General features: G+C 37.1%; 3 protein-coding genes and 1 pseudogene across 6 annotated transcripts; all 4 read right to left on the bottom strand.

Annotated features, from left to right (window-relative positions):
• Positions 1–5273: 5273 nt before the first annotated feature.
• On the bottom strand, positions 5274–5858 carry LOC115961246. The gene has a single exon (XM_031080255.1). It carries the CDS (start codon positions 5856–5858, stop codon positions 5274–5276), a length of 585 nt encoding a protein of 194 aa, XP_030936115.1.
• Positions 5859–10228: 4370 nt separating this feature from the next.
• LOC115961245 (receptor-like protein 33) lies at positions 10229–12286 on the bottom strand. The gene has a single exon (XM_031080254.1). It carries the CDS (start codon positions 12284–12286, stop codon positions 10229–10231), a length of 2058 nt encoding a protein of 685 aa, XP_030936114.1.
• Positions 12287–12314: 28 nt separating this feature from the next.
• LOC115961244 lies at positions 12315–21332 on the bottom strand (annotated as a pseudogene).
• A 1091-nt stretch (positions 21333–22423) lies between these two features.
• Positions 22424–25357, bottom strand: LOC115959316 (probable RNA-binding protein 18). Of its 4 annotated transcripts, none has more exons than XR_004084832.1 (5): positions 25159–25356; positions 24402–24502; positions 23289–23362; positions 23047–23173; positions 22424–22976 (listed from the first exon to the last, which is right to left on the bottom strand). XR_004084832.1 is itself a non-coding variant. In XM_031077669.1 (5 exons), exons 2-5 carry the CDS (start codon positions 24402–24404, stop codon positions 22660–22662), a joined length of 510 nt encoding a protein of 169 aa, XP_030933529.1. In that variant the 5' UTR covers positions 24405–24502; positions 25159–25357; the 3' UTR covers positions 22424–22659. The 4 variants fall into 4 exon arrangements, 3 of the variants coding, with proteins under 3 accessions (XP_030933529.1, XP_030933528.1, XP_030933530.1); XM_031077669.1 differs by having other exon boundaries at positions 22424–22965; positions 25159–25357; XM_031077668.1 differs by lacking the exons at positions 24402–24502; positions 25159–25356 and having other exon boundaries at positions 22424–22965; positions 23289–23368.
• Positions 25358–25772: the final 415 nt, after the last annotated feature.

Raw genomic sequence — 25772 nt, 5'->3', positions numbered from 1 at the left:
ACACAACGCACATGGAGTCTTCAACTGGAGGTGGATGGGGCTCCCATTCCTTGGAATGCCTCAATCTAGGAAGTTCAAAGGGGTCGAGCGGGATATATAGTTGAAGCCCTAGAGCAGCCTCTACTCCTTCCTAAGGATATGGATGCTTACAGGCGCTTTACACAAAATGACCTCTTCCTATCCCTGAAGAAGGACCTTGCTATGGTAAACTATTTATCCATTTATGAACTTAGATGCTAAATCATACTTTTGTTTTTAACTCATATTATTTTTTGTGGTCTTTGGGCAGATTACTCAACAAGTTTTTGTGGCCGAGGAGTGATACCGTGACCCTTGTAAACAGGCTGATGCTGAGGCCCTCACTCATGTCGATGTTGAGAAATCATTGGGGGCTGCTAGGCAGAAGCAAATTGAGCTATCCGAGAAAATTAAAGTGGCAGACCAAGCTCGTTCAAGTGCTGAGGCTGGCTTGAAAACCGCTGAAAGGCAGGCTAAGTATCAGCGCCAAAAACTAAACTTGACCGAAATAGATCTGGCCATGCAAAGGTAGTTGGTCATAGATCTTAAGGTTGAGTTGCAGAAGGCCAAGGAAGAAGCTCAACTGGCCAAGGAAGTAGTCGAGGCTGAAAAGAAGGCTTCGTATCAGCTTGGTGTAGAGGAGACACAAGTAAGACTTGCCGAGGAGCTTTCAGAGGTGTGCAGTGCAACATGACATGGGATAGGGCCCTGACTATTGCAGGAGTCCCTATCAACTCTGTTTGGAGGCTGCCCAAAAATGCCTATTACCATCCGGAGATCCGCGAAGTCCCGGCTGCCACCTCCTCTCCTCCTGCCCCTACCCCAGCATCTTCCAAGCAGCCTTTGGCTATCCCAAATGCCCTCCCTCTTCCTGAAATTTCAAAGGGATCCAGCCAGGCTGGTGACCAAGGCCAGGGGGTTGAAGGGAAGAAAGGCAAGGGCAAAGACAAGGGGAAAAAGCCCTCTGCCAAGGCCAAAGATGCAGCTAAAGTGAAGGAAGCAGAGGCAGAGAATCAGGAAGTTGACCCCAAGGCCAAGGATGCTCCTACTTCTCAGCCAAGCCAAAAGGAAGATCCTCCTGCTAAAGCTTAGCCCTTAGGATTCCTTTTTTAATTCCTTTTTGTAGTAATTTAAGTTTTTTTTTTTTTTTTTAATGACATTATGTCAATGCGTTCAATATATTTTCTTTATCACTTAATGAGAATCTTCTTCATTTCATCCTTTGTTTTTTGCCTCATGTAATTTGAATTTTATTATTTTTATACATAGCATTGAATTGTTGTTACTGTGCCTTCAATTAAAGCCAACAATAATACATTGCTTAATAATATAAGTAATTTCATTAAGTGCCAGGAACAAAGTTGTGAATTAAGTGTGTGTATTGTGAATTGAATCTTATGTAATGAAGATTGATATTAATAGACTTATATCATGTGAAGGAAAATAAAAGAGGCAGACAATCTGTATATTGCTCATCACTTATGTAAATAAATATTAGTTTAAATTTGCCTTGGATCTGTTTTGACCTTAGGTTTTGTTTAAACACTTATGTACATGCCTTTGAGTATTAATTTCACCCCAATATGTGGTCCGAGAGACTTGACATATCTTAAGATCTGTTTAATATTTGAACAGATGTCTGAAGTAGTTAATTTCCCCTAAGCATGTGGTCCAAGGAGCCATGTAGGACTTAGGCTCTGTTTAATACTTGAACAGCTGTCAAAAGTAATTAATTTCCCCTAAGTCTGTGGTCCGAGGAGTCATGCAAGACTTAGGTTCTATTTAATACTTGAACAGATGTCAAAAGTAATTAATTTCTCTTAAGCCTGTGGTCCAAGGAGCCATGCAGGACTTAGGTTCTATTTAATACTTAAACAAATTGAGTAACATGAAACACAATGCTTTTACACAACAAGAGAATTTATTGATAGAGGAAATTTTTATTAATAATAATACATTTTCAAGTTGTTTACATTCCAGGGGTGCGGTATTACACATTCATCTAAGTCTTCAAGGAAATAGGCCTCTATACCAGCCACAGAGGTGATGCGATATGGTCCTTCCCAATTGGGTCCTAACTTTCCCCATGCTAGGTTCTTTGCAATGCCCAGAACTTTCCTCAATACCAAGTCACCAGGCACTAGTGGCCTTAGCTTTACCTTCGCATCATAACCTTGCTTGAGTTTGTGTTGGTAGTATGCCAATTGGACCATTGCACTTTCTCTTCTTTCTTCGATAAGATCCAAGCTTTTTTCTGGCAAGTTATTGTTACTACTTAGACTGAACGAGCTAGTCTTTAGTGTTGGGAAGTCAGTCTCTAAGGTAATAACAGCCTCGGCTCCATAAGTCATCGAAAAGGAGGTTTCCCCTGTTAATCTGCGAAGCGTGGTTCGATACGTCCACAAGACATGTGGCAGTTCTTCCACCCATTTTTCCTTTGCATCATCTAACCTTTTCTTGAGTTCATTAACTACGACCTTATTAATAGTCTCGACTTATCCATTTCCCTGAGGATAGGCCAGAGTAGAATATCTATTCGTAATTCCCAATTCACAGCAGTATCTCTTGAAGGACTTACTGTCAAACTGAAGACCATTATCCGAGATAAGGAAATGAGGGACCCCAAACCAAGTAACAATGTTTTTCCAAACGAACTTCATAGCATCCACATCTCTGATATTTGCTAAAGGTTCAACTTCAACCCATTTAGTGAAATAGTCAGTGCCGACCAGCAAATACTTCTTGTTCCCTGCTACTTTGGGGAAAGGGCCAACTATATCTAAACCCCATTAAGCAAAAGGCTAGGGGCTAGACAGGGGGTTAAGAACTCCTCCTGGTTGGTATATGTTTGGTGCATACCTCTGACACTGATCACATTTCTTCACATACTCTTATGCTTCTTTCTGCATATTTGGCCACCAGTAGCCCTGAGTAATGGCTCTATGAGACAAAGATCTGCCTCCTGTGTGGCTTCCACAAATTCTTTCATGTGTTTCCTCAAGGAGTAACTTCGTCGTTTCGGGGTAAACACAAAGTAGATATGGCCCAGAAAAAGAGTGCTTATACAATTTTTTGTCCTCGGATAGCCAAAAACAAGGCGCTTTTCTCCTTATCTTTTCAACCTCTAATTTGTCTTTCGGCAAAATGTCTTCTCTCAGATATAGTACTATGGAATCCATCCAACTAGGTCCTACCTTGATTTAGTGAACATGAACCGCTTGTCCCTTGACCTCCGTGGGTTTGCACAAGTCTTCTATAAGGATAACCCGAGGTAGGTTTTGTGCCAAGGAGGTCGCCAACGTGGCTAGGGAATCGGCATGTGTGTTTCCACTCCTAGGGACATGCAAAAGAGTAAAGGATTCAAATCCTGATTGCAAATGTCTAACTTGACTTAAATACCCTTGCATCCTCTCATCTCTTACTTCTAGTTCGCCCTTCACCTGGCCGACGACCAAACTCGAGTCTGAAAACATCTTTACTGCCTTTCCTCCCATTCTTTGAACCATGGACATTCCCTCCAGCAAAGCTTTGTATTCAGCTTTATTATTCGTGGCTGAAAAGCCTAATCTTAGTGACTTTTCTATGGTGAGCTTTTCGAGCGAGATCAAAACTAGCCCCACTCCAAAACCCCTTTAATTTTCCACACCATCAACGTATACCTTCCAGAATAAAGGTTCTTGCAGGGAGATGGTGCCAACCGATTTTCCATCCATGTTCTGTGTTGTTGATGTTTCTTCTAATGGGGTTCAGTGAACTCAGCCACTAGGTCTACCAGTACCTGACCCTTGACAGAGGTACAAGGCATGTATTTGATGTCAAAAACCCTTAGAACTGTGCCCCACTTTGCAATCCTCCTCGTGTAATCAACACTTCAAAGTATGGCCTTAAGTGGAAGTTGAGTTAGGATGACGACTATATGTGCTTGGAAGTAGTGGGGAAGCTTTCTTGTACCATGCACCACTGCCAGGATGGCCTTTTCTAATGGTAGATAGCGAATCTCAGCCTGATGTAATGATTTGCTCACATAATAGACTGGCCGTTGTACTCCATTATCAACCCGTATTAATACCAAACTCACAGCATGAGAGGCCACCGCAATATAAGAAAACAGGACCTCGTCCGTTCCAGGACTGGGCATGATAGGTGGCCAAGATAGGTATTCTTTAAGTTGCTGAAATGCTAAAGCACACTCCTCATTCCACTCAAATCTCTTTTATTTATTCATCAATAGGAAGAAAGGTCTACATCTATCTGCAGATCGAGAAATAAAACGGTTTAAAGCAACAGTCATTCCTGTTAGTTTCTAGACCTCTTTGGGATTCCGAGGTGGTTGTAAATTTATTGCCTTAACCTGGTCGGGATTAACTTCAATTCCCCAGTGGGTCACCATATAGCCTAGGAATTTTCCTGATCCCACACCAAAAGAACATTTGGAGGCATTAAGGTGCAGCTTGTGTTCTCTCAGTATTTCAAAAATGTTTCTGAGGTCTCCCACATGCTCGGACATCACCTTACTCTTCACTACCATGTCGTCTATATAAACTTCAATATTCTTGCCCAATTGAGGTTCAAACATCTTAGTTATCATCTTTTGATAGGTGGATCCTACATTTTTTAAGCCGAAGGGCATTACCTTGTAGTGGTAGTTTCCAGTAGAAGTAACAAAAGCTGTCTTTTCCTGGTCCTCTAGTGCTAGTAGTATTTGATGGTATCCTTGAAATGCATCTAAAAAGCTCATCTGAGGATGGCCTACAGTAGCATCTACTAGCTGCTCTATCCAAGGCATAGGAAAGGGATCTTTCAGACAAGCCCTGTTTAAATCCGTGAAATCCACGCACACTTGCCATTTTCCGTTCTTTTTCCTTACTACCACAGTATTGGTCAACCATTCAGGATAGAAAACCTCTTTGATAGCCCCCGCCTGCTAAAGTTTCGTCACCTCATCTTTGACAACATTAGAATGTTCTATGGATGAGCACCGAGGAGGTTGTTTTTTAGGAGGTAACAGATGGATTGACATTCAAATGGTGACAAATGAAACTTAGGTTCACCCCCGGGGCTTCATAAGCATTCCACGCAAATATATCCACGTTTTTTCTCAGGAATTCGATTAGCTTTTGTCTCTTTTGGGGAGGCAGCTGGGAGCTAACTTGAAAGAACTTCTCCGAATCATCACCAACAACAACCTTTTCTAGATCCTCACACTTTGCTTCCTCAGTTGATCCATTATCAGGCAATACCAGAGTTCTTGATTGCTATAAGTTCCTTTCAACAGACGCCAAGGACTCCGCATTGGGCCTATGTAAGATGGCAGCCACCATGCATTGCCTAGCCATGGATTGATTCCCTACAATCTCTATAACTTGGCCGTTGGACGGATATTTCACCTTCTGGTGAAGGGTAGAAGAAACAACTTCTAAGGCATGAAGCCAAGGCCTGGCCACAATAGCCGTATAAGGTGAATAAGCATTCACCATAATGAAGTCCACTTCCACCACATCCGAACTGGTCTGTATAGGCAGTCTAATCTGACCTCTTGGATTAACTGTCTTCCCCTCAAAACTTACTAGTGGGGAATCGTACGTTGTTAGGTCCTCGAGTTTCAAATTCAGCCCCTTGTATAGGTCAGGGTACATTATCTCGACAGTACTTCCCTGATCTACCAACACTCTTTTCACATCGTACCCCTCTATCCTGAGTGTGATCACCAAAGCATCGTCATAGAGTTGGATAGTTCTAATCTTATCATCGGCCGAGAAGCCCAGGACTAGCGGGGCCTCTATTCTGGCTCTTTTTGGTTCTAAATTGCTGTCTTCGGTTAATAGCCGAGCCACAGACATTACTTAGGAGGGACAGGAACCGGTTCTACCGAGGGCAGCGAATATGACATTAATTGTTCCCAAAGTAGGTCTTAAAGAAGAATCTCCCCGAGGATTCAAACCTATCTGCCCCGCTTGGCCACTAGAATGGTGCAACAACTGCTTCAACTTCCCTTCTCGGACCAACTGATCCAAATGGTCCCACAGATTCCTACAGTCTTTCGTAGTGTGTCCCTAGTCCTGATCATATTGGCAATAAAGGCTCTGGTTATGTCTCAAGGGGTTTCCGGCCATCTTGTTTAGCCATTTGAAGAATGACTCGTTCTTAATCTTCTCTAGAACCTGATGCACTGGTTCTCAAAATACTGCATTAACAGTCTAGGTGTTGGTAGATTCGGATTGTCTAGCAAAATCTCTCTGGGACCGGTTGTTATTGAATCGGTCCGACCTGAAATTCCTCATCTCTTGAGGGATAACCTTAGCCTTTCCTTTACCTAGTTGTTGATCTTCCTTAGCCCTTTTATACTTGTCAATATGGTCCATAAACTGGCATAGCCTGGTAACTAGTTTTCCTGTTAGGGACTTCCTTAAACCATGCTCGGTTAGGAGGCCACTCTTGAAGGTACTGATGGCAATGTCCTTAAAGTTACCCTCTATCTCATTGTACATCTCTCAATACCTGTCCAAGTATGTTTTCAAGGTCTCCCCTTCTCACATGGACAAAGACAATAAGGAATTTAAGGGCCGAGGGACCCTGGTACACATGATAAAACAAGAGCCAAACACCCGAGTGAGCTCCTTGAAGGAATTTATTGAACCTGTCCTCAAGCCGTCAAACCATCTCATCACCACGGGTCCCAAACTAGATGGGAACACTTTGCACATCAAGGTTTCGTCCTTAGAATAGACAGCCATTCTTTGATTGAAATGGCTCATATGCTCCACCGGGTCTGTTCACCCATTATAGATGGTGAATGTGGGCTAATGAAAACGTCGAGGAAGAACTACCCTTTCGATCCTACGCGTGAATGGCGACTTGGCAATCTGGTTCAAAGCTTTGCTCATTGCATCATTTCTCAATCCTCTGTGAATGGGGCTTTTGCAACGGCATTCACTATAATGCTCTTCTTCATATGAGAAGGATTCGCTAGGGGGAATCCTTGATCTACATCGATAACCGCTATCCTTCTCATCGTCGGAGGAGGAATTAGATGGGGTGGGAGTTCGTTTTCGTTGTGCATGGCGTAACTTCTTCTTAAGCTGGTCGATTTCCCTTTGCATGACTTTATTGTGTTGTTCTTGAGAGACATGACTCCCAACTTGAGAGTGTCTTTTGCTTGTGTGTGTAACATGCATGCTGCCCTCCTGATCTCTCCTACGCTTAAGGTTGGCGAAAGGATTTTCACGTTGAGATGCTATGGATTCTGCTTGATGTGAGCTTGAATTTGCCATAGTTGACCATTGTTTTCACTGTCACACAAGTTCTTCCCACAGACGGCGCCAATTGTAGAGTCCCGATTTGTGGTCCAAACCCAAAGTGTATGGGATCTCGACCCAATGAGCCTAATACAATAAATTTGTAGAGAATGGGTTAAAAAATTAGGCCTTAATGAGTTGAACAACGGCTAGTATTGGATTAAATGACAATCAAGCACAAATAAGTGGTATTGATATCAATTGACTTTCAGTCCGAGGAGGTCACAATTATATATATTGATCACGGTTGGATACAAAGACAATTTAGACTACTACAGCGTTCTTTCTTTCTTTTTTCTCATCCCTCTCTCATGAAGAGTCTTTCACCCTTATATATCCTCCTTTGGACCATCTTCACCATACACCTGTTGATCATCCGAGCCCTTACTTGAGTACCTGTCCCATCAGACACCCCCTCTAGTTTTCTGTGAGTTGTGGTAGCCAAGGTAGTACTATTTAGAGGTCTTCTCCACATAAATGCAGCTAAAAAAGTAGCTGCAGTGCATTTAATGCGGTGGTGACAGCTTTCCTTTAAATATTTTTAGGTTTCCTTCCTTCTCGTATGTTCATGCGGCATGTCTCTATCATTGGAGCTTCTTGGAGGATTATGCTATCTGATGGAGTACATATTGTGAGCTATATTCATCATATCCGAGGAAGGGTTCCTCCTCGAACATCCTTTCACTTGTTCCCCACCTTTGAAACTTTAATTGGGAGCAGTTAACAATTATTTGCTCCTCCTTGGATCTATCAATGTCCTCAGACAAGCCCAAGGCCCAATATACTATTTTGGGCTCTTGTCACTACATCTAGATTATTGAAACTTGAATTTTAAGGTAATCTTGTAAATATTTATCATTTTTATTTCTTTTTTTTGGGGTTCATATCTCTAATTTTTAATGCATATAGTGTTTGTATTTTTAACCTAAAACGAAAGAGTTTGGTCCAAATAGAATATTTATTTCAACCCAAAAATTAAGGGGGGGGGAGGAAATTTAGTCCAAAACTGAAAAGGCAACCTACAAAAAAGAATTAATTTAAGGCTCAATTATTCCAAAATTGGACAAATGGACCAAAGTAGACCAAAGTGGATCGCATGGACCAAAGTAGACTGTAATGGACCGAAGAGGACCAAGTAGACTGAAGTAAACCAAATTGGATCGAAGTAGATCAAATAGACCAAAATGAACCAAAGTAGACTAAAATGTTAAGCTGATGTGATTTAAGTTATTTAACAGAAGCGTAGCAATAATAAATATTACTATAAGGTCACAATTTGACTCTCAAGCCCAAAGGAAGAATGAACTTAGGCCCAAAAAGCTTAATACAATGAATTTGTAGAGAGTGGGTTGGAAAACTGGGCTTTAATGAGTCAAACAACAAGTAGAGTGGATCCAGTTGACAAGAAAATGAAGATAAACCGGTTTAATCTAAAAAAAATCGTTCTCGGTACAGTCCGAGGAGATCAATTCTTATATATTGATTCTCAAGTTTGATTACAAGTTCAACTCTCAATTGCTACAATGTTTTTTTCTTAATTTCTCCATCCTCCCTCTTTAGGGTCTTCTTTCTATTTTATACTATCTTCTTTCTTTTCTCTTTACCCTTCACGTGTAGAGCAAATTGTTGGAATTTGATTTTTGTCCCATCAGCACCTTCCTAAAGTCTCTGGTAGTAGCTGTAAGGTTGAAAATTACTGTTCAAGTATCACCTCCACATTAATACAGCCAGTTAGTTAGATACAAAGCATTCAATGTGGTGGTAGCAGCTTTCTCTTTAGATATTTTAGGACTTTCATTTACTCTGTGCTTCTGTGATGCTTATCCATATCAATAGAATCTCCTAGAACGCTGCCCTGGATGGTAGACCACCACTTCGGACCTTAGCTTTGCTCAGCAGAGGAGGGATTCATCCTCGGCCCACCCAAATGGACCCATATGATCAAAACTAATCTCTTCACTTACTAACACGAACTCCTCTAATTATGTTCGCCCCTCCTTAGACTACTTCATGTCCTCGGATTGGACCTCCGGCCCAATATACACATAGACATATATATCGCTAGGCTTAACATCCCTACAATTACATTTCAAGTTTTAGATATTGCATAGATATAGATGAAGCTCACATTGGTTAGAAATCATGCCAGATTTGACATTCAAAACAAAATGATTTTACATGAATTTTAACAGTCACGCCAAATGCAATGCCAAGAAAAGCTGCAATGGGAATCCCAAAATGCCTACAAGAATGCCAGGAACAACCATAGAACTCCACCCTTTTTCTGACTAAAGGTATCTAGTTTAATCTATATCTACTATACTTCAGTTTTATAGTAGATATAGATTAAACTAGATACCTTTAGTCAGAAACCCTATTCACCTTTAAAATTATAAGTTGTTTCTCACTCAAATAACAGTAACGATTTCAAGAAAAGGAGACTTGAAGATTGTTGAGGTAAGCACCCAGTAAGTCCTTTTTTTCTATTAATCTGATCTAATGATCTAAAATAATTGGACCCTAGGATTGCATTGAATTTTTTTGTCGATTTTTTTTTTTCACATGATCTATTTTTTGACCTTTAGTTATTGTATTAATCCATAATCATAAATAAATAAATAACTGAAGTCTATTTGAAAAAAAAAAAAAATCAGTGAAGTCATAGACTGATCATAGTTACTTTTTACGTACAATACTCCTTTTTATTGATTTGTTTATTAAATTTTTATATATGAAAACTTCTTACATACAATACAATAAAGAAAAAAAATGTAGCTAGCACACTACATTACACACCTAACAGAAAGAAAAATGAGTAAATAAATAAAAGAAGAAAAAGAAAAAGAAATTGAAAAGGGCAGTGTGAAAAATCTATTCATATTGGAAGAGATCTATCGAACTAGTTAATTCAATTCCTAATGTCCCCTCACCACTCTCCTCATTCCAAAGGTCTTCATGAACCAATTAGGATTCCTTGCAGTAACAATGTGCCCAATAGCCGCTCCAACAACTAGTCCAAATCCATACCCAATGACAACAATTTTCCAACCAATTTGAAATGGAGACCCTGAATCTTGACTCTCTTCAAAGGTTGAAGGTGGTAAAGCCTTAGAATTCTTACATTTCTTTGTCAATGGCCTTCCACATAATTTTGAATTTCCTTCAAATGACCTACTTTGAAATGTATCAAACTGTTTTCCTTGCAGAATAGGTCCCATGAGATGGTTATAAGAAACATTGAAGTATTCCAAGAAAGTAAGTTGCATTAGTTGTTGAGGAATCTCACCTGAGAGTTTGTTTTGAGAAAGGTCCAATGATTCCAACTCTACAAGGTTTCCTAAACTCGGTGGAATGTGGCCAGTGAGAATGTTATTAGAAATATTGAGCAAACGAAGGCCTTTTAAATTTCCAATGGATTCCGAAATTTCTCCCGCAAATCTATTACTTGAGCAATCAAGAGCTGTGAAAATTTCTTGGACTTTCCCGTAAAGTATGTCTACTCCTTTGTTTGTCATTGTCATTGAGTAATTATACTTCAAAATCCATATGTAACTTTGAGGACTATTTTCCATAATGAAAGATGACTCCACTTGAATATATGTTAAGTGGTCTACACGATCAAATTTGGAAGAATTCCAATTTTGAAAGAGTATTAATGGCAACCTTCCAGTAAAATTGTTGTATGAGAGATCAACAATTTGCAAACTAGAAAACTCATATTTTTCTTTAAGAATCCTAATTGGGCCATAAAATTTGTTTGAACGCAAAATGAGAATCTTCAAATTTGGAAGTTTTCCTAACCAAGAGGGGAAAGTATCATTGAACTGGTTATTGCTGAGATCAAGGACCTTCAACATTATACACTTGGCCAAAGATTTTGGTAACCACCCTTGAAATTTGTTTTGGCTGAAATTAATCACGATTAATTTGCTTCCTTTTGTCCATGTTTGTGGGATGCTTCCTTCAAATTTGTTCCTTCGTAGATCCAATATGAACAAAGAATCACCAAAGTTGTGCAAGCATTGAGGAAGTGAACCATTTAAGTTGTTCTCAGACAAATCAAGGTGCTGAAGAGAACTCATGTTACAAAGCAACTCTGGAATTTTTCCAGTCAATGAATTGTTTGATACATGATATTCCAAGGTAGAGAATGATGGAATTGGAAGTGATCCTTGGAGCTTGTTAGACCTTAGGTCTAAAATGGCCAGACGAGTCCATGGAAGAAGGACTGGATGTTGACCAAGGCTTGTAAGAAAGTTGTAAGAAAGGCTGAGTACCCGTAGACTTTCTTTACTCATCTTCCAAAACCATTCTGGTACTTGGCCATGAATGTCATTTACATTTAGCTCTAACCACTCCAATTTATCTTGATTTGCTAGGAAATCTGGAAACGTGCTTAAGTTGCATAAAGACAATCCTAATTGTTGAAACTTTTGAAGAGTTCTATTGGCACTGGTTTCACTAATAAGTAATGATACTTGATTATAAGATAGATGCAATATAGTTAACCTTTTGAGCTTAACAAACATGTCAAACTCTACAGTACCACTAAAGTAGTTCATGGAAAGATCAAGAAATTCAAGATTCTTGAGTTGAATTATTGAGCTTGGAATCTGGCCTGAAAGGTTATTGCCCGCAAGGTTCAAGAGAGTTAATTGTGTGAGGTTCATAAGACCAAAAGGAATCTGACCCTTAATTGTGTTATAATATAGAAAAAGTTGAGTCAGTTGTGTTAGGTTTGCAAGCTCAAAAGGGATTGGACCAGTCAAGTTATTAGAATTCAGAGCAAGAGTAGAAAGTTGGATGAGGTAACCAAGTGAAGATGGAATGTGACCCTCGAAATTGTTCTTTGAAAGACGCAGAAAATTTAGATACTTGAGGTTACCAAGTGATGATGGAATGAACCCATGCAATCCGCAGTTTCTGAGACAAAGGGACGTTAAAGCAGACAAATTTGCCAAATTATTAGGCATTGTTGAGATTATGCTCACCCCACTCAAATCAAGCTTTTCTGGTAGGGTTATCAACTAGACTTCTTAGGTTGGGCTTGTTGAGTTCCAACTTGTTTCTACTCAGATTGAGGGTTGACAATTTGGACAATTGTGAAACTTCTAGTGGGATTTGACTAGTAAATGCAGAAAAAGAGAGATCAAGATATGTTAGTTTTGATAGATTGGAAATTGTGGATGGGATTTGAGAGTAGTTGAAATGATTGTCAGCAAGATTAAGTCTTTGGAGATGAACAAGATGGAAAAGACTGCTGGTGGAGTTAATAGAACCATGTAGACAGCTGCTATTGAGGTCAAGACCAATTACATGGCCCGTGAGCTCATCACACTCTACCCCAGCCCATGAGCAGCAGTTACTGTTGTTTCCTTCCTGTAATGTCCAAGATGAAACCTTGGGATAAGCCCAAGGATCAGAGGAAGCAGACATGTTCATGACAAAGCTTTCCTTAAATTGTAACAAGTAAGACCTTTCATGAACATGGCAAAGAGGCTGCACAAACGTTGAGAGAAAAGAAAGCAAGTATAAGGATTTTAAATGATACAAAAAGGACGCCATTACTACTTAAGCCTAAATTAACTATGTTTTCTCTCTCTTATATAAGGATATGCCATTACTATTTCTTTCTTTTTTTTTATTCATTTAACAAATTGCAAGAGAATAGCTTTCAGGTTGAATCTTCCCTTTTATTGTAGTGATTGTTAGGTATCTCTCCAATGGGCAAATATATATTATTTCCTTCACAATAATGTCAAACCCACTTATCTTTTTTTTTTTTTTTTTGAAATATAAGATATTCAAATCTCTTCGAGTATCTATTATCTCTCTGACAATAATGTCAAACCCAATTGCAATTTTTCTTTTTTTTATTATTATTAATAAAGTATCTAAACCCACTTACTATTTTTTCTCTTCAGGTATATATTATATCCTCGACAATAGTGTTAAACCCACTTACTATTTTTTCTTCTTTTCTTTTGATTAATAAAATAGTCAAATCTCTTCGAGTATCTTTGTAGAAAGTTTCGAATTCAAGATCTTATAGATATCATGAGGTCTTAGGAATCATTTAGCCAATCCCTAAAGATTAACCAACTTACTATTAAAAAAAGGGAGAAAATATTTGGGTTGGCTAATATATATCATCATAGTTTTAGTTAACATTTGTAAAAAAGTTTTCTTCCCCACTTCTTTAATCCACGTTTTACATATATACTGTGGAGAAGGTGCGTTGGGAAGCGAGCACTAGCGCAAATTCTTAGTTGATGAAGTTAATGACATGCATTCGTGAATGATGACATTTTGTGCTTAATCAAACTCTTATCATCAGCCTATGTTTTTTTTTAAAGCAAAATCTAATTCTTGGTCTGGTCTTCCTAAATTTACTTGTATTAATTTGGATTTACATTCTCTTCATTTCCAAGTGAAATGTAGAGTGTCCATTTCATGGCTAGGATTTACTTCAAGGTAATCCATCGCTAAGAAACTTCACATCAATGGGAGAGTTAACAGAGCAATTTCTAAACTAACCTTAGTTTAAGCAAAGAAAAAGGAAAACAGAAGAAAGAAGTGCATTTCAAAACAAAAGAAGCAGATGAATCCATGGAATTGGGTCACATTTGTTTCCTTTACATCATTCACTAATGATTAAGAACAATATTGTTGGATCAATCAATAAACAACAGAATTGACGACAATCAATTAACCTGCTGTTAATCCTTCTGAGTAGATGCAAATTGAACTAATTCCAAGATGGATTCCTATCACGATAATCTTTCAAAGTCTATTATCAATTATCATTACTAAGATAACATAGAATTATAAGTTTCTTTCACCTAATGGTACGTGATATACACCTACCTCAAATCCATGCATCCGAGCCCAAGCCCTCTCTGTTTGGTTCAAGTAAATATAGGGTCGACTCAACAAATTTTTAGTCTAAATAATATTTGCTTATATTTAAACATTAATTAAATAATATTTATTTAACTTTTGATATATATTTTTTCATTTAAAAACTTGATATGAAAAATTAATAATAAAAAGTAAGCTATTCTAAAACTTTCATTATAGTAACTTTTGCAATATTTAGATTTGCTTAAAATATTTTGTTTATAAAAAATAAAAAAAAATAAAAAAATAGGATAATTAAGAAAGAATGCCCAAAAAAAAATACAAATTACAGTGCATAACATACTTAACAAAATAAAAAGGGCCTAGCATGGATAAAGCCATGCCACTTGGTGCTCTACCCTGAGTTCAAGATGATGCACAAGATCATTGAACAGGTGAATATATAAATTAGATTAAGAATGTGGTTGCTCCAACTTATTCATAAAAATGAACTATTTACAATCCAAAGAATTAAATAGGAAATTTAGCTCTAGCGAGGACTTATATCCACCATATTCCAAATATGCCATGAATGCTAATTGGAGCTCTCAAAATTATTTTTTATGCCTAGACCCAAGTGTCTCATATGAACTAAAATGAGGAATAAATGTGAACACTACCAAGCGCTCAACTTAGTCTCAAATAATGCAGTAATTCAGTGCAGTGCGCATCATGATGAGACTAAAAATGCTCCCACTAACCGAAGCATTTCAAAATGCACCCAATCCAATGAGACCTTTTAACTTGTGGTTACCATCCACTCTAGCAAGTAGCATCTACATTGCCAAACCTCTTTTCCATGAAAGATCCATGGTCTGTGTTACAGGATTGCTCGAAGGTAGGTTCCAATGGAGTCAGACTAGAGATGCATGTGGTTTGGAGGGCAGTACCTGCGTGTTTGATATGAAACATTTGGGGAGAGAGAAATGGGATGCTTTCAAGGAGATGAGGGCAAACTTTTCCTTCATGTAATAGACTAATAGGAGTATGTGACCAAATTTATACAAACTAGTCGCAAACCTACGCGATGCGTGAGAATAGATAATTATTTTGTAATTGTAATATAATGTATAATTTTTTCTCTAAAATTTGTTGAAGATAATTTGTTCTCCCTAAAAATTAAACAATTTCCATTCTGTCCAATTAGGTTAACTTCGATCACATTTGGTCCAATTTGCTCCACTCAATCAATTTTGGTCCTCCTCGGTCCATTTTGGACTAATTGGGCCTTAGATTGATTCTTTTGGTAGGTTGCCTTTTCAAGTTTTGCTCCAAATTTTTTTTTTTTTTAATTTTTGGGTTGAAAAATATGAAATTTTATTATATTTGGGCTAAAATGTTTAGTTTTGAGTTAAAAAAATATAAATAAAATAGACATTAGAAATTAGAAATATGAGCCCTAAAAATGATAAATATTCAAAAGTCCTATTTGGTCCGTTTTGTCCTCTTCAGTCCACTTTGATTCAATTCAGACCATTTTGGTCCTCTTCAGTCTAGTTAGTCCACATTGGTTCTATTATGTCCACTTCAGTCTTTTCAGTCCACATTGGTCCTATTCGGTCTATTCTGTCCACTTCGATCCTATTTAGTTGACATTGGTCCTATTTAGTCCACGCCAGTCCTATTTGTTCATATTCGGTCCATTATGTCCACTTTGGTCCTAATCTATCCATTTGTTCTTATTTGGTCTCCCTCAATCCTTTTCAGTCCACATTGGTCCACTCTATTCTATTCGGTCCTATACAGTACAAAGTCTCCTCATCGCCATTGTCATTGTCTAGATAATCAGAGAAGGAAGATGTATCATCATCACCATTGTCAAGCAAAGTCTCCTCTAGAGAGCAAGGCCTGTCTACTTGGAAGTGGACTTTTTTTCTTTTTTTTTTCCTTTTTGAAGTATACACTTTTGAGTTGGGAGAATAACCTATGCATTGACCTTGTTGGCTATCAGTCACTCTCACATGACCCACAATTGACAACCTCACATGGATTATAATTTTTTTGCCACCATTCACGATCATTCACATCAAATAGTAGACTAAAATAGACCAAAATTGACCAAATTGACCAAAATAGACCGAAAGAAACCATTCGAGTGGACCGAAATGGAGCAAATAGACTAATATGAACCAAAGTAAACCGAAGTGGAATCTTCCCAATTTGGGGAGAAAATATGGGGGGAAGAGGTGGCTTGATCAAAAATTACCCATCTACCCCCATCTCCTCCCACTTGTGTTTAACGTTGGTTTCTTCTTCTTTTTTCATTTTTCGACTTTTATGTTTAGGGGTTTTGTTTTTAATTAATATTAATAGAAATTTTTTTTTCTTTCAAATATATATATATATATATATATATTATGTAATTTGGGCATGTGAGTAAATTTATACAAATTACATTTTCTATTCTCATTATTTTTCTTACCTAAACAAAAGAGTTTTTCATTTCTCCACTTTTCCATCCCCCAACTATACACAAATAAAAAATAATAAAAAAAAAAAATAAAAAAAACTAAATCTCTTCTACGACCCACTTTTTCATTCCCCCACCAAACAAAGCCTTCTTGTAATCAACTCTAAAATCTTAACCCTAGCTTTAGTTTGGTGTCAATTACCAACTGCCAACCAACTTTCCCAATAGTTAATGAAATGAACTTAGATTTAAATCTCCTACTTGTTGTAAATAAGGGATCTCATGCATAACAAATATGCATCTTGGAAAGAGCTTTCCAAACCCAAGTATCACGGCAAGATGGACTGTTATTTGCACTAAAGAAAACATAAAGATACTAAGTGTTGTGATTATGACATTTTGTATGCTTCCATGAGCACCAATCACAGCAAAAAATACCTGTAGATTAAGAAAAAAAGTTGCCAAAAACAAGTCACTTCCTGAAAAATTTAATCATCTTTCACAAAAACTAGTGCTACTTTCAGAATTTTGAAATCCAACTGTTAGGATTTATGGGGATCATGTTAAGAACATATATCATTTAGAATTGGTCAATCCTTTGACAAAACATACTTTACTTGTAATTGGGTAGATCTAGAATGTATTTAATACTTCAAGGAACAAGAGTTCAAGTCCAAGTATCGAAGCCATGCAAATCTATCCAAGAATCAAGTGAAGAAGTGCTATTCTTTAAGGCTCGATAGATAGCTCAACAGATGTATCTATCGAGATTTAAAAGGTGAAGCTTGACAGTTGTATCTATCAAGAATTACGAAAATCAGTTTTTCAGATATGGTTTTCATACATATCCAAACTATGTGTTTAGGTTTTCTTTTCTTACAACCATAAACATATATAAAGATTATTTTAAAGGTCGTCTCACTTGATGCAAAGGTTTTGTGCAAGCATATTGTGACCGGAGACATATGCCCTAGTTCATCTTTCTCTTGAAGAAGCTACTGCGTTTATACGCCGTAGGGTTTTGTAAACAAGAAACTTCTTGATCTTTATCGTGTGGATGAACTGAAAAACTTTGCAGCCAACATTCTTCTCAAGTTGGTGTATTAGATACGTACTTGGATCCCTGCATCGATTAGTTAGTCGCGTACTTGGAACCGTGCATTGAAAGGAGAAATTGTCACTATATTACAAGTTCAATTGTGTATTGAGGTAAGGGTTCAACTGTAAGTTGGTATAAGGTACTGAGATTCCTTTACTTGTAACCGCTTGTTTTGATAATAGTAGATTCTCGAGAGTGGTGACCTTAAATTCACCCGGTAGAGTTTTTGCCTTGGAGGTTTTCCTCATTTGTAAACAAATCACTATGTCAAATTTATTTTCCGCTACATTTAATTATTTGGTGATTTGTTTGTGCTACCACGCATATTGCATGCTAATTGACTTAATTAATTCACTTGGCTAATTAATTGGTTAATTTACCATAAGAGGTCAATACATTCTTGGCCTATCACCAACTAAATTTGTAAACTCACCTGCATTAGAATCAAAGCCATAGCCTCACCAGATGGTGCAAGATAAGCAAACTGTTTTGGAAATGCAGTTGCTAGAATAACAACGATTGCTGTTATGGCTGGAAGGCTGCCCCCTTGAATTCCAAAATATTTTGCGAGGAAAGTGCCGGTCTTGCAGATGGCAAAGGACACAGCAAGGGCTGTAGCCATTCGTAGCACAGGCAGTTTGTTGCCAGGCTCAGAATCAACATCCATTGCAACATCTGTCAAAGTTCCAGCTTTCATTAACCATTATGGTAGTACAATTACGTTAACCTGCTACTTTCATATTTGATTACTAAACTCATTAATAGAGAGAACATAAACAACTTGAGATTCGAGAGATATTAGTTATAAAAAAATGGTGATGGATGCAAAATCATACATTACAATAAGATGGAAAAGGATTTACAGAACTAAAATGTAACTTAACACACTCTTAAGTTTGGGGTGATTTTAATTTGGGACTAAACAGCCACCTCTTAACAGACATGGAAGGAATGACGAGATTTAAAACGCTATCATACATCATGGACTAAATTCCAATTTTGAAATGTAAGGACCACAATCAAAACCAACCCAAACTTAGAGGGCGTAATTTGCATTTTATTCGATTTAATGATTAAAGTAGAACTACTGAGTATAAGAGAGCAGAACCAACGACTCTACCACAATGACAAAGTTAACCACTAGTCCACAACAACATATAATTTTTTGCACCATTAGTTGACGTTGAAGTCTCAGGAGGTATTTTAGAAGCTAACGCAAACAATGTCGTAAAATATACTGCACAGATTCAGATATGGCAACATAGTTGACAGCTGTACAACATCTCAAAAAGACAACAAAAGGAAGTGTCAGTCATGATACAGAACTTGGGAAAATAAATGAGAAAAGCAAGATAATATCACAACTAAATAGATATATAGTAGTGAGAAGCTAGAAAGGCATCCAAACTGGTTTCAAATATCTACATGCCTCTAAAATTTATTCAAATTACCTCCGCCAATATGTCTGCCCATGAGTGCAGCTGCTATTTTCCAACTATCTTGACCAAGTGATCGCATTGGTACCAACACATATGCCACCACTGTTCCAACTGTTGTTGCAATTATAATATGAACAAAGCAAAAGGCAAATAATGTCAACAAGACTCTAAATCAGTGTGTAGAGAAAAATCCAACACGTGGAAAAGTTGACTATAGGAGTTATTACGTGAATATTATTCTTAACATTTCCCAAAGCATAAGTCATAACTACCACATTGCTCTATAATCCTGTAGTAAATAAAACGCCAATCCCACCCATATGTAGATACGTAGAGTTAAATATATTGGCCACAAACACATGAAACACAGGTTTCAGTAAGGTGATTTTGACAGAGCTCGGTTGCATGGTTGCCTTCAAATTATAACTTGCTTCATTTCTTCCCAAATTTAGAAGAATTATCTGATAGGTAACTACAATCCATGTAAAATCTTTTTCTATATTGTAAAGCATCCTCCAAAAAAAATGGGGGTAAGGCTCCAGCTACCTACTAATTACCTCTCCTAGTCCCCCACAAAAGTGGAAGCTTTGTGCACTAGGTTCAACCTTTAACGCACCCAAAAAATCAAAGAAATAAAAGAACATTTGATACAATATGAATGAACTAATTACAGAACCACAAGAGATAAATTAGAAAAACCAAATCATTGACTTGAAGGGACTTACTACATTGCAAATGAAATTAGTCTGAGAGTAATCGCTCTATCACTAAGATCCATCACATGTAGTCCACTAAAAACTATGGACCTAAGCCTTCGATCAGCTAGCCTAGAAATAAATAGAAAAACTATAGGTCAAATTAATTTGAATAGAAAAAAGCAGCAAGCATTGGAAGACAATTTGCAGATTCAGTTTCTTCTTCTATGTTTTTATATCTGTTCTGAAAATATATAATTTTAATTAACCTCCCAAATTTTACACTAGAATAAAAAAGGCTGATTTATAAATTGAAAATCCCTGCAAAATTTAAGCTACACATTGATCTGCATGTCCTTTTAAAAAACCAATATTAACACAGACCTAGCGCTAATTGAGCTTAACTAACAAGTAGCATATGGTAATTCCATTATTTTAGATGATTACTTAATTGACCAGTAATGCACCTATTCTTGAAACAGATCACAGCCTAGAAAGCGGTCACGTTCTCCTTATCAATACATAGAAAGCACAGAGTAACGAAAGATTAACAATTTAACTAGTATTACCTGAGCCTAGCAAGAAAGCCAACAGAAGTGTCCCAGTGGACTTTATAACACGACGCAAGTCTGCTATAGCCTATAAACAACAACAATGGAACGGCCATTGGGAGCAGAAACCCCAAAACAACAGAATATGCCGGAGCTTCATTCGCAATAACCCCCAAATTACTTGCTGCAAGTCCTACCAAAATGCTCACTAAAGCACCACTCAGTGTACTTCCAATCTTAGTCCTCTCCGACCTTCAATTTCAACCAAAACATATACACAACTTCTTCTCAACAAGAAGTTACAAATTTATAAAATAAATTCATTTTGCTTAAAGAACACTAGCAGCAACTTTCCTTATTTGCAGCCAGTACAACCAGTAGCTTAGCTGGGAGCAACCTTTTACTTTTCCTTCTTGTTTTGACCAAAAGCAAAACAGTATGTACAACACAAAACTCAAGTTTACATGCAATTTTATTTCATTTTTACAAAGTTTCCCCATTTGGGTCCTCAGAGAATCAAGAAAAAAAAAAAACTAAGAGAGAGAGTTACCAGATACCGAAAGCACCGACGGCGAAGAGAGAGGTCCAGGTGCCCCAGTGATCATTAGGAGAAATGAGAGGGAGATTGGAGAGAGACCGTGCTGTTAAGCATCGAATCGAACTGGGTTTGGCGGTAATTAAAGGAGGAGATAGAAAGGTTTTGGAAGATGAAGAAGATGGTGATAAATGATGAGGTTGAGCTTGAATTGAAGTGACGAAGGTTGATGGGATTTGGCGGGAAGAGAAATGTGAGCGTTGGAACTTGGAGTTGGAGTTGGAGTTGGGAGTAAAGACAGTCGGAGAAGGAAGATGTAACATCATCGCCATTGTCGAGCAAATTCTCCTCCGGAGAGCGAGGCCTCTCTGCCAACTTGGGGACTCAGTGGACTAGTAGCCTGTCTGAGACTTGCTAGAATATTTTACCGATCCCATCAAATATTATAAAATAAAATTTTAAAAAAAAATATATATATATATATATATTTATTTATATATATTGTAAGTAGTTTTGACTTGTTGGGAGCAAAAACTTCAAAGAACACATAATAAAACAACTGTTCATGTGACAAATTGTGAGTGATAAAGAAAAAATGATGGGTTCATATGAAAGTGATATTCAATCTATCATAGTCTGTCACATAAGATAATTGTTGCAAAAATTGTGATTTTTTATGTAATACTAGAATTACTTCAATGAGAGTTGTTTATTCCACAAGTTATTCTAGAACCATAACCTTTACCATGCTCTCTCCTGTATGGATCTTATATGGCAGCCTTTATCTACCCTCTCTTATACCTATTTTATATGGCAGCCTTTACCATGCCTCTCCTATATCTATATTTATATGGCAAATTATGATCTCTTAGTCCACTTCCATTTATAGGTGAGCTAGCATGAGATTTGTGGGTGACTTGTGGCCTAAGGCCCTGTAATTAGTAATTAGTAATTACTTGCTAATTTTACCAACTGAAAACAAAATGGGCTCAATAATTAGATAACGTAAGTTTTATCATCAACCCATTAGGAACTAATAGTGATTAATGAATCTATAGACCCCTCCCTCAAACTGTAATTTTTGAAGGTATCTCATGACACATTTCTAACATGATATGTGGAATACACACATCATGAGAGAGATGTCTAGTGAGACCGTCTCATAGGATAATTTTTCACATAGATACATACATGTCTCTCATAATCCATTCAACTAAAAGTTCCACATGTTATTAAAGATATGTTACAGATATGACGTATATGCGGAATGCATAAAAGAAATTATTGATGAGATGATTTCCAGATCCATTGACATTCATTTTCCCTCTTCAGTTTCCTTCCTAGGTCCAACTCAAAAGGTTCATTTTCATGACCATCTTTCAATTTCAACCCTCGACTTTAAGGTTGCTGTTCGTATCTTTACATTTTAGCTGAATATAATTTAGAAGTTGTAAATAAGCTCTAACAAAGAAGACCAGAACTCAAATTCACAATTTGAACTCAAATTCACAATTACTTTGCACTATCAACGCCAGGATCAGAATTCGATTGACAAGCATTCCATTGACAATTACAACATCATGGAATATCACATATGAAATTCCGAAATCATTTCAATTTCAGCACCTTGTTAATACCTCACAAGTTCTGAAGTCTGGTAAAAGGCTTCACAGAATCTCTCGGTTAGATAGAATTCTACCCCAATTACAATTTCTTATCATCTTTTGCCAGAGGGCCGATCCAAACTTTCACTAGTAGAGACGCTTTCAGCTAGCTTCTGCTTCTTTGAAATAGAGCTATCCTCCTCCAAAGCTTTTAATTTGTTCTTGATTGCAGCAATTTTAGCAGTTCGACTCATCTGTCCTGAACCACTACCAGAAAGGCTTGTCTTATGTGAGTCACCCACACCTTTGGACAACTTCTCTGCTGTTTCCACCAAGTATTTCTCACTAGCAAGACGGACAACCAATGGGCGCCCACAAGCTAATTTCCCATGCATCTTCTCCTTGGCCAATTTAGCTTCCTGCGTACTCACTTTAATGGTGGGAATCAGGAAATGCTTGAAAAAAAATTAAAATAAAAATTGAAAAAGCAATCAGCTTACCTCTTTTGTGCTATATTGGATGAAAGCAAAGCCTCGTGGCTCGCCGCGTTTCGGGCCACGAGTATGCCACAGAAAGTCTTCAGCTACAATCTTTCCAAAGGGAGAAAACATCTTAATCAGAGCAGCCCTGAAAAATAAAAAGAAAAATAAGGAGATTAATATTTCAATATAGCAGAGAAACATAATTCTGGGTCAAATGTATCAGCCTAACAAAGAACACAAAGTTCAAAAATGTTCCTTACTCTGTTATTCTCAAATCAAGGTTACCGACGTAAAGCCTGCTTTCGCTCTTCTCGTCAATAAAACCATTGGGATCCTGCATTCAGTCATTAAACCTATTTCAAAAATCTGTAATGCCACAATAGATCAGATTAGGTTTTTTTTTTTTTTTCAATTATTTTTTTTTAATTATTAGTTATACTACCCATAACATTTCCCTCAATCTCACTCTTATGGGAGTAGTATCATTTGAGCAAGAGCTCACTGGCATAGATCTAAGTAGACCTAAAATATTTTGAGTCTACTGCTACATTTATTAAGCTTAAATTATTACAATCATTTGAACCTTTTTAGGATTCAAAGAAATAACTTCACTCTCAAAGTAAATCCAGAGAAAAACTGTTTCTTTGCATCATATAGTATAAAAATATAAAACCAAGAAATTGTTTTCTAGAAAATGAGTCATGTTTAGGAAAACATTATTAGCTGAAACAGGGCATAGAAACATCTTGAACCTGACTGATGCTGCATAAGCACCCTGTAGATGCAAGGATAAGTAGACAAACTAACTTCAACAAATGATGAGCAACAAATAGATTTATATAGAAAACTTCAAGATGATTCGATGAACTTCAACACATCATGCTTCGACATCTAAAATATTTTTGTAAGTCCCAAAAAATATCTAGGGATTGGTTGAAAACATTCCAAGTTTGGTATGGCACTTAACAGATGGGGCAAAAGTAATACACAAATCCTACATAAGCATACAATTATTCAATAACAAATATTAACGGCTCATGATTTAGGTGCAATGTCAGACACAAAATTCACACTAACCATGGTTCTAGAACTAGATAGGCTAAACCCAAAGAGAATTTAGCAGTAAAATGTAAGTGTAACCGATTTAATAGGTGAAACACTAGGCACTGCACAAGCTGTGCACCAGCTACCAACAATCAATGGTTAAAAGAAAACACAATCGATAACATTAAAAAGACACATCAAAATCAAATCCCCACGGAATACTTAAGATTGTACATGAAAAAGCAAAGAATTCCATAAAGTGGGTCATGTTTCCAATACAAACTAATGTTTTAAGTTTTTCAAATATACTTGAGAACCTTGAAACCTACCATGACACTGTGAAACCAAAATTTTGACAATTGGAGATCCAGTCCACAACCACAAGCAAAAGAAACCGCCCGGAATTCAGAGCATAACAGTTTGCACGCACCTGCGCGTAAACAATTTTACAAGACAGTAAGAGCTATGTTTCTTCGACACATCAAATTGTGCTCACACCATATAATTTCTAGAATGCATCAATAAATCCCACTTTTCAACCAGCATTATTCCATAATCAAAGTCATGTATTCAACAGCAAAGATATTACTAACCACACATATGATAGATTAAGTTCGCATTTAATGCATGAAATAAACGAGTTATGGCGCGTTATATACGGCTTCCAATAATAAATTTATGCTGCATTTCCACCTTAATTCAACTACAATAACTCAAAGCAGAGCTCTACAACTTCCAATTAATAAATTTATGCTAAAGTCACACTTCTACGGTATCTAATCGGTGCATAGGACAATAATTGTTGAAATTAATCGAAACCCATTACAGAAATGCACTGAAAGTTCAAATTTTCTAAATCACCAGCAAAAAAATCCCTAAATAAAGAGTACCAAATCAAAAACAACAGAGTAAGGAGCACCAAATTTTCAAGAATTCGCAATTGAAATTTTTAACAAAATTCATTTTTTTTTTTTATTGGTAAATTTTAACACACAAATTCAAATCCCACAAAGCATAAATGCGAAAGAAAAAATAATCAAATTAAAAAACCTAGAAATAAAAAGAGGGAAAAAATATAAGGCTTACATTTTCACTGCTAAACGACGTCGAATGGGTGCGGTCTCGGATACTGAGTCGAGCTCGAACGAGTTACAAGACGATCAAGAGGTTGCGAGAGAAAGAGAGAACCTGGGGTGAAATTTTCAGTGTTTGTGTCTACACAGTAAACGAAGAAGAGGGCATGAAAGCCGCTTTCCAAGCGACAGCGTTTTGAGGAACTTTTCAATATCTAGGCGACGTCGTTTTATGATTTTATACTCCCTCTGCAGTTATTAACTTATTATCTTATACTAAATTTTTTTACTATTTTCCCTCACAATAAATTTGGGAAATTATTTTTCTTAAAAAAAAAAAAAACTAAAAATGTTTATAACTTCTTACACAAAACCATGAAGAAAAAACAAAAAACACCATGATATCATGCTATTTCAAATTACCTATAAGAAAAATAAAATGTTATATCTCGTTTGACAAGTTTTGTTTTGCTCTATCTTGTGTGAATTTTTTTTCGCTCTCGAGAGATGAGGGGTAGGGATAGGTATAGATTTTGTTGGTCTTGCCCTGTGTCACCCAATCATGTCATGGATGTATGTTTATATATATTTTTATGATCAAAATATACTTTTGGTTCCTAGGGGTGT

The sequence above is a fragment of the Quercus lobata genome, chromosome 9 (assembly GCF_001633185.2).
Source record: "Quercus lobata isolate SW786 chromosome 9, ValleyOak3.0 Primary Assembly, whole genome shotgun sequence".
NCBI classification, from domain to species: Eukaryota; Viridiplantae; Streptophyta; class Magnoliopsida; order Fagales; family Fagaceae; genus Quercus; species Quercus lobata.
Note: the sequence above shows the minus strand (reverse complement) of the source record. Positions and strands in the feature narration are given on the sequence as shown.

Excerpts from the sequence above, each read along its gene's own strand:
- LOC115961246 (XM_031080255.1), bottom strand. The coding sequence starts at position 5,858 with ATGTCTGTGGCTCGGCTATTAACCGAAGACAGCAATTTAGAACCAAAA.
- LOC115961245 (XM_031080254.1), bottom strand. The coding sequence starts at position 12,286 with ATGCCTAATAATTTGGCAAATTTGTCTGCTTTAACGTCCCTTTGTCTC.
- LOC115959316 (XM_031077668.1), bottom strand. The coding sequence starts at position 23,368 with ATGCAGGATCCCAATGGTTTTATTGACGAGAAGAGCGAAAGCAGGCTT. Across the intron at positions 23,174-23,288 it reads CTTGATTTGAGAATAACAGA|GGCTGCTCTGATTAAGATGT; the intron begins GTAAGGAACATT and ends TTTATTTTTCAG. Across the intron at positions 22,966-23,046 it reads TCCAATATAGCACAAAAGAG|GAAGCTAAATTGGCCAAGGA; the intron begins GTAAGCTGATTG and ends GTGAGTACGCAG.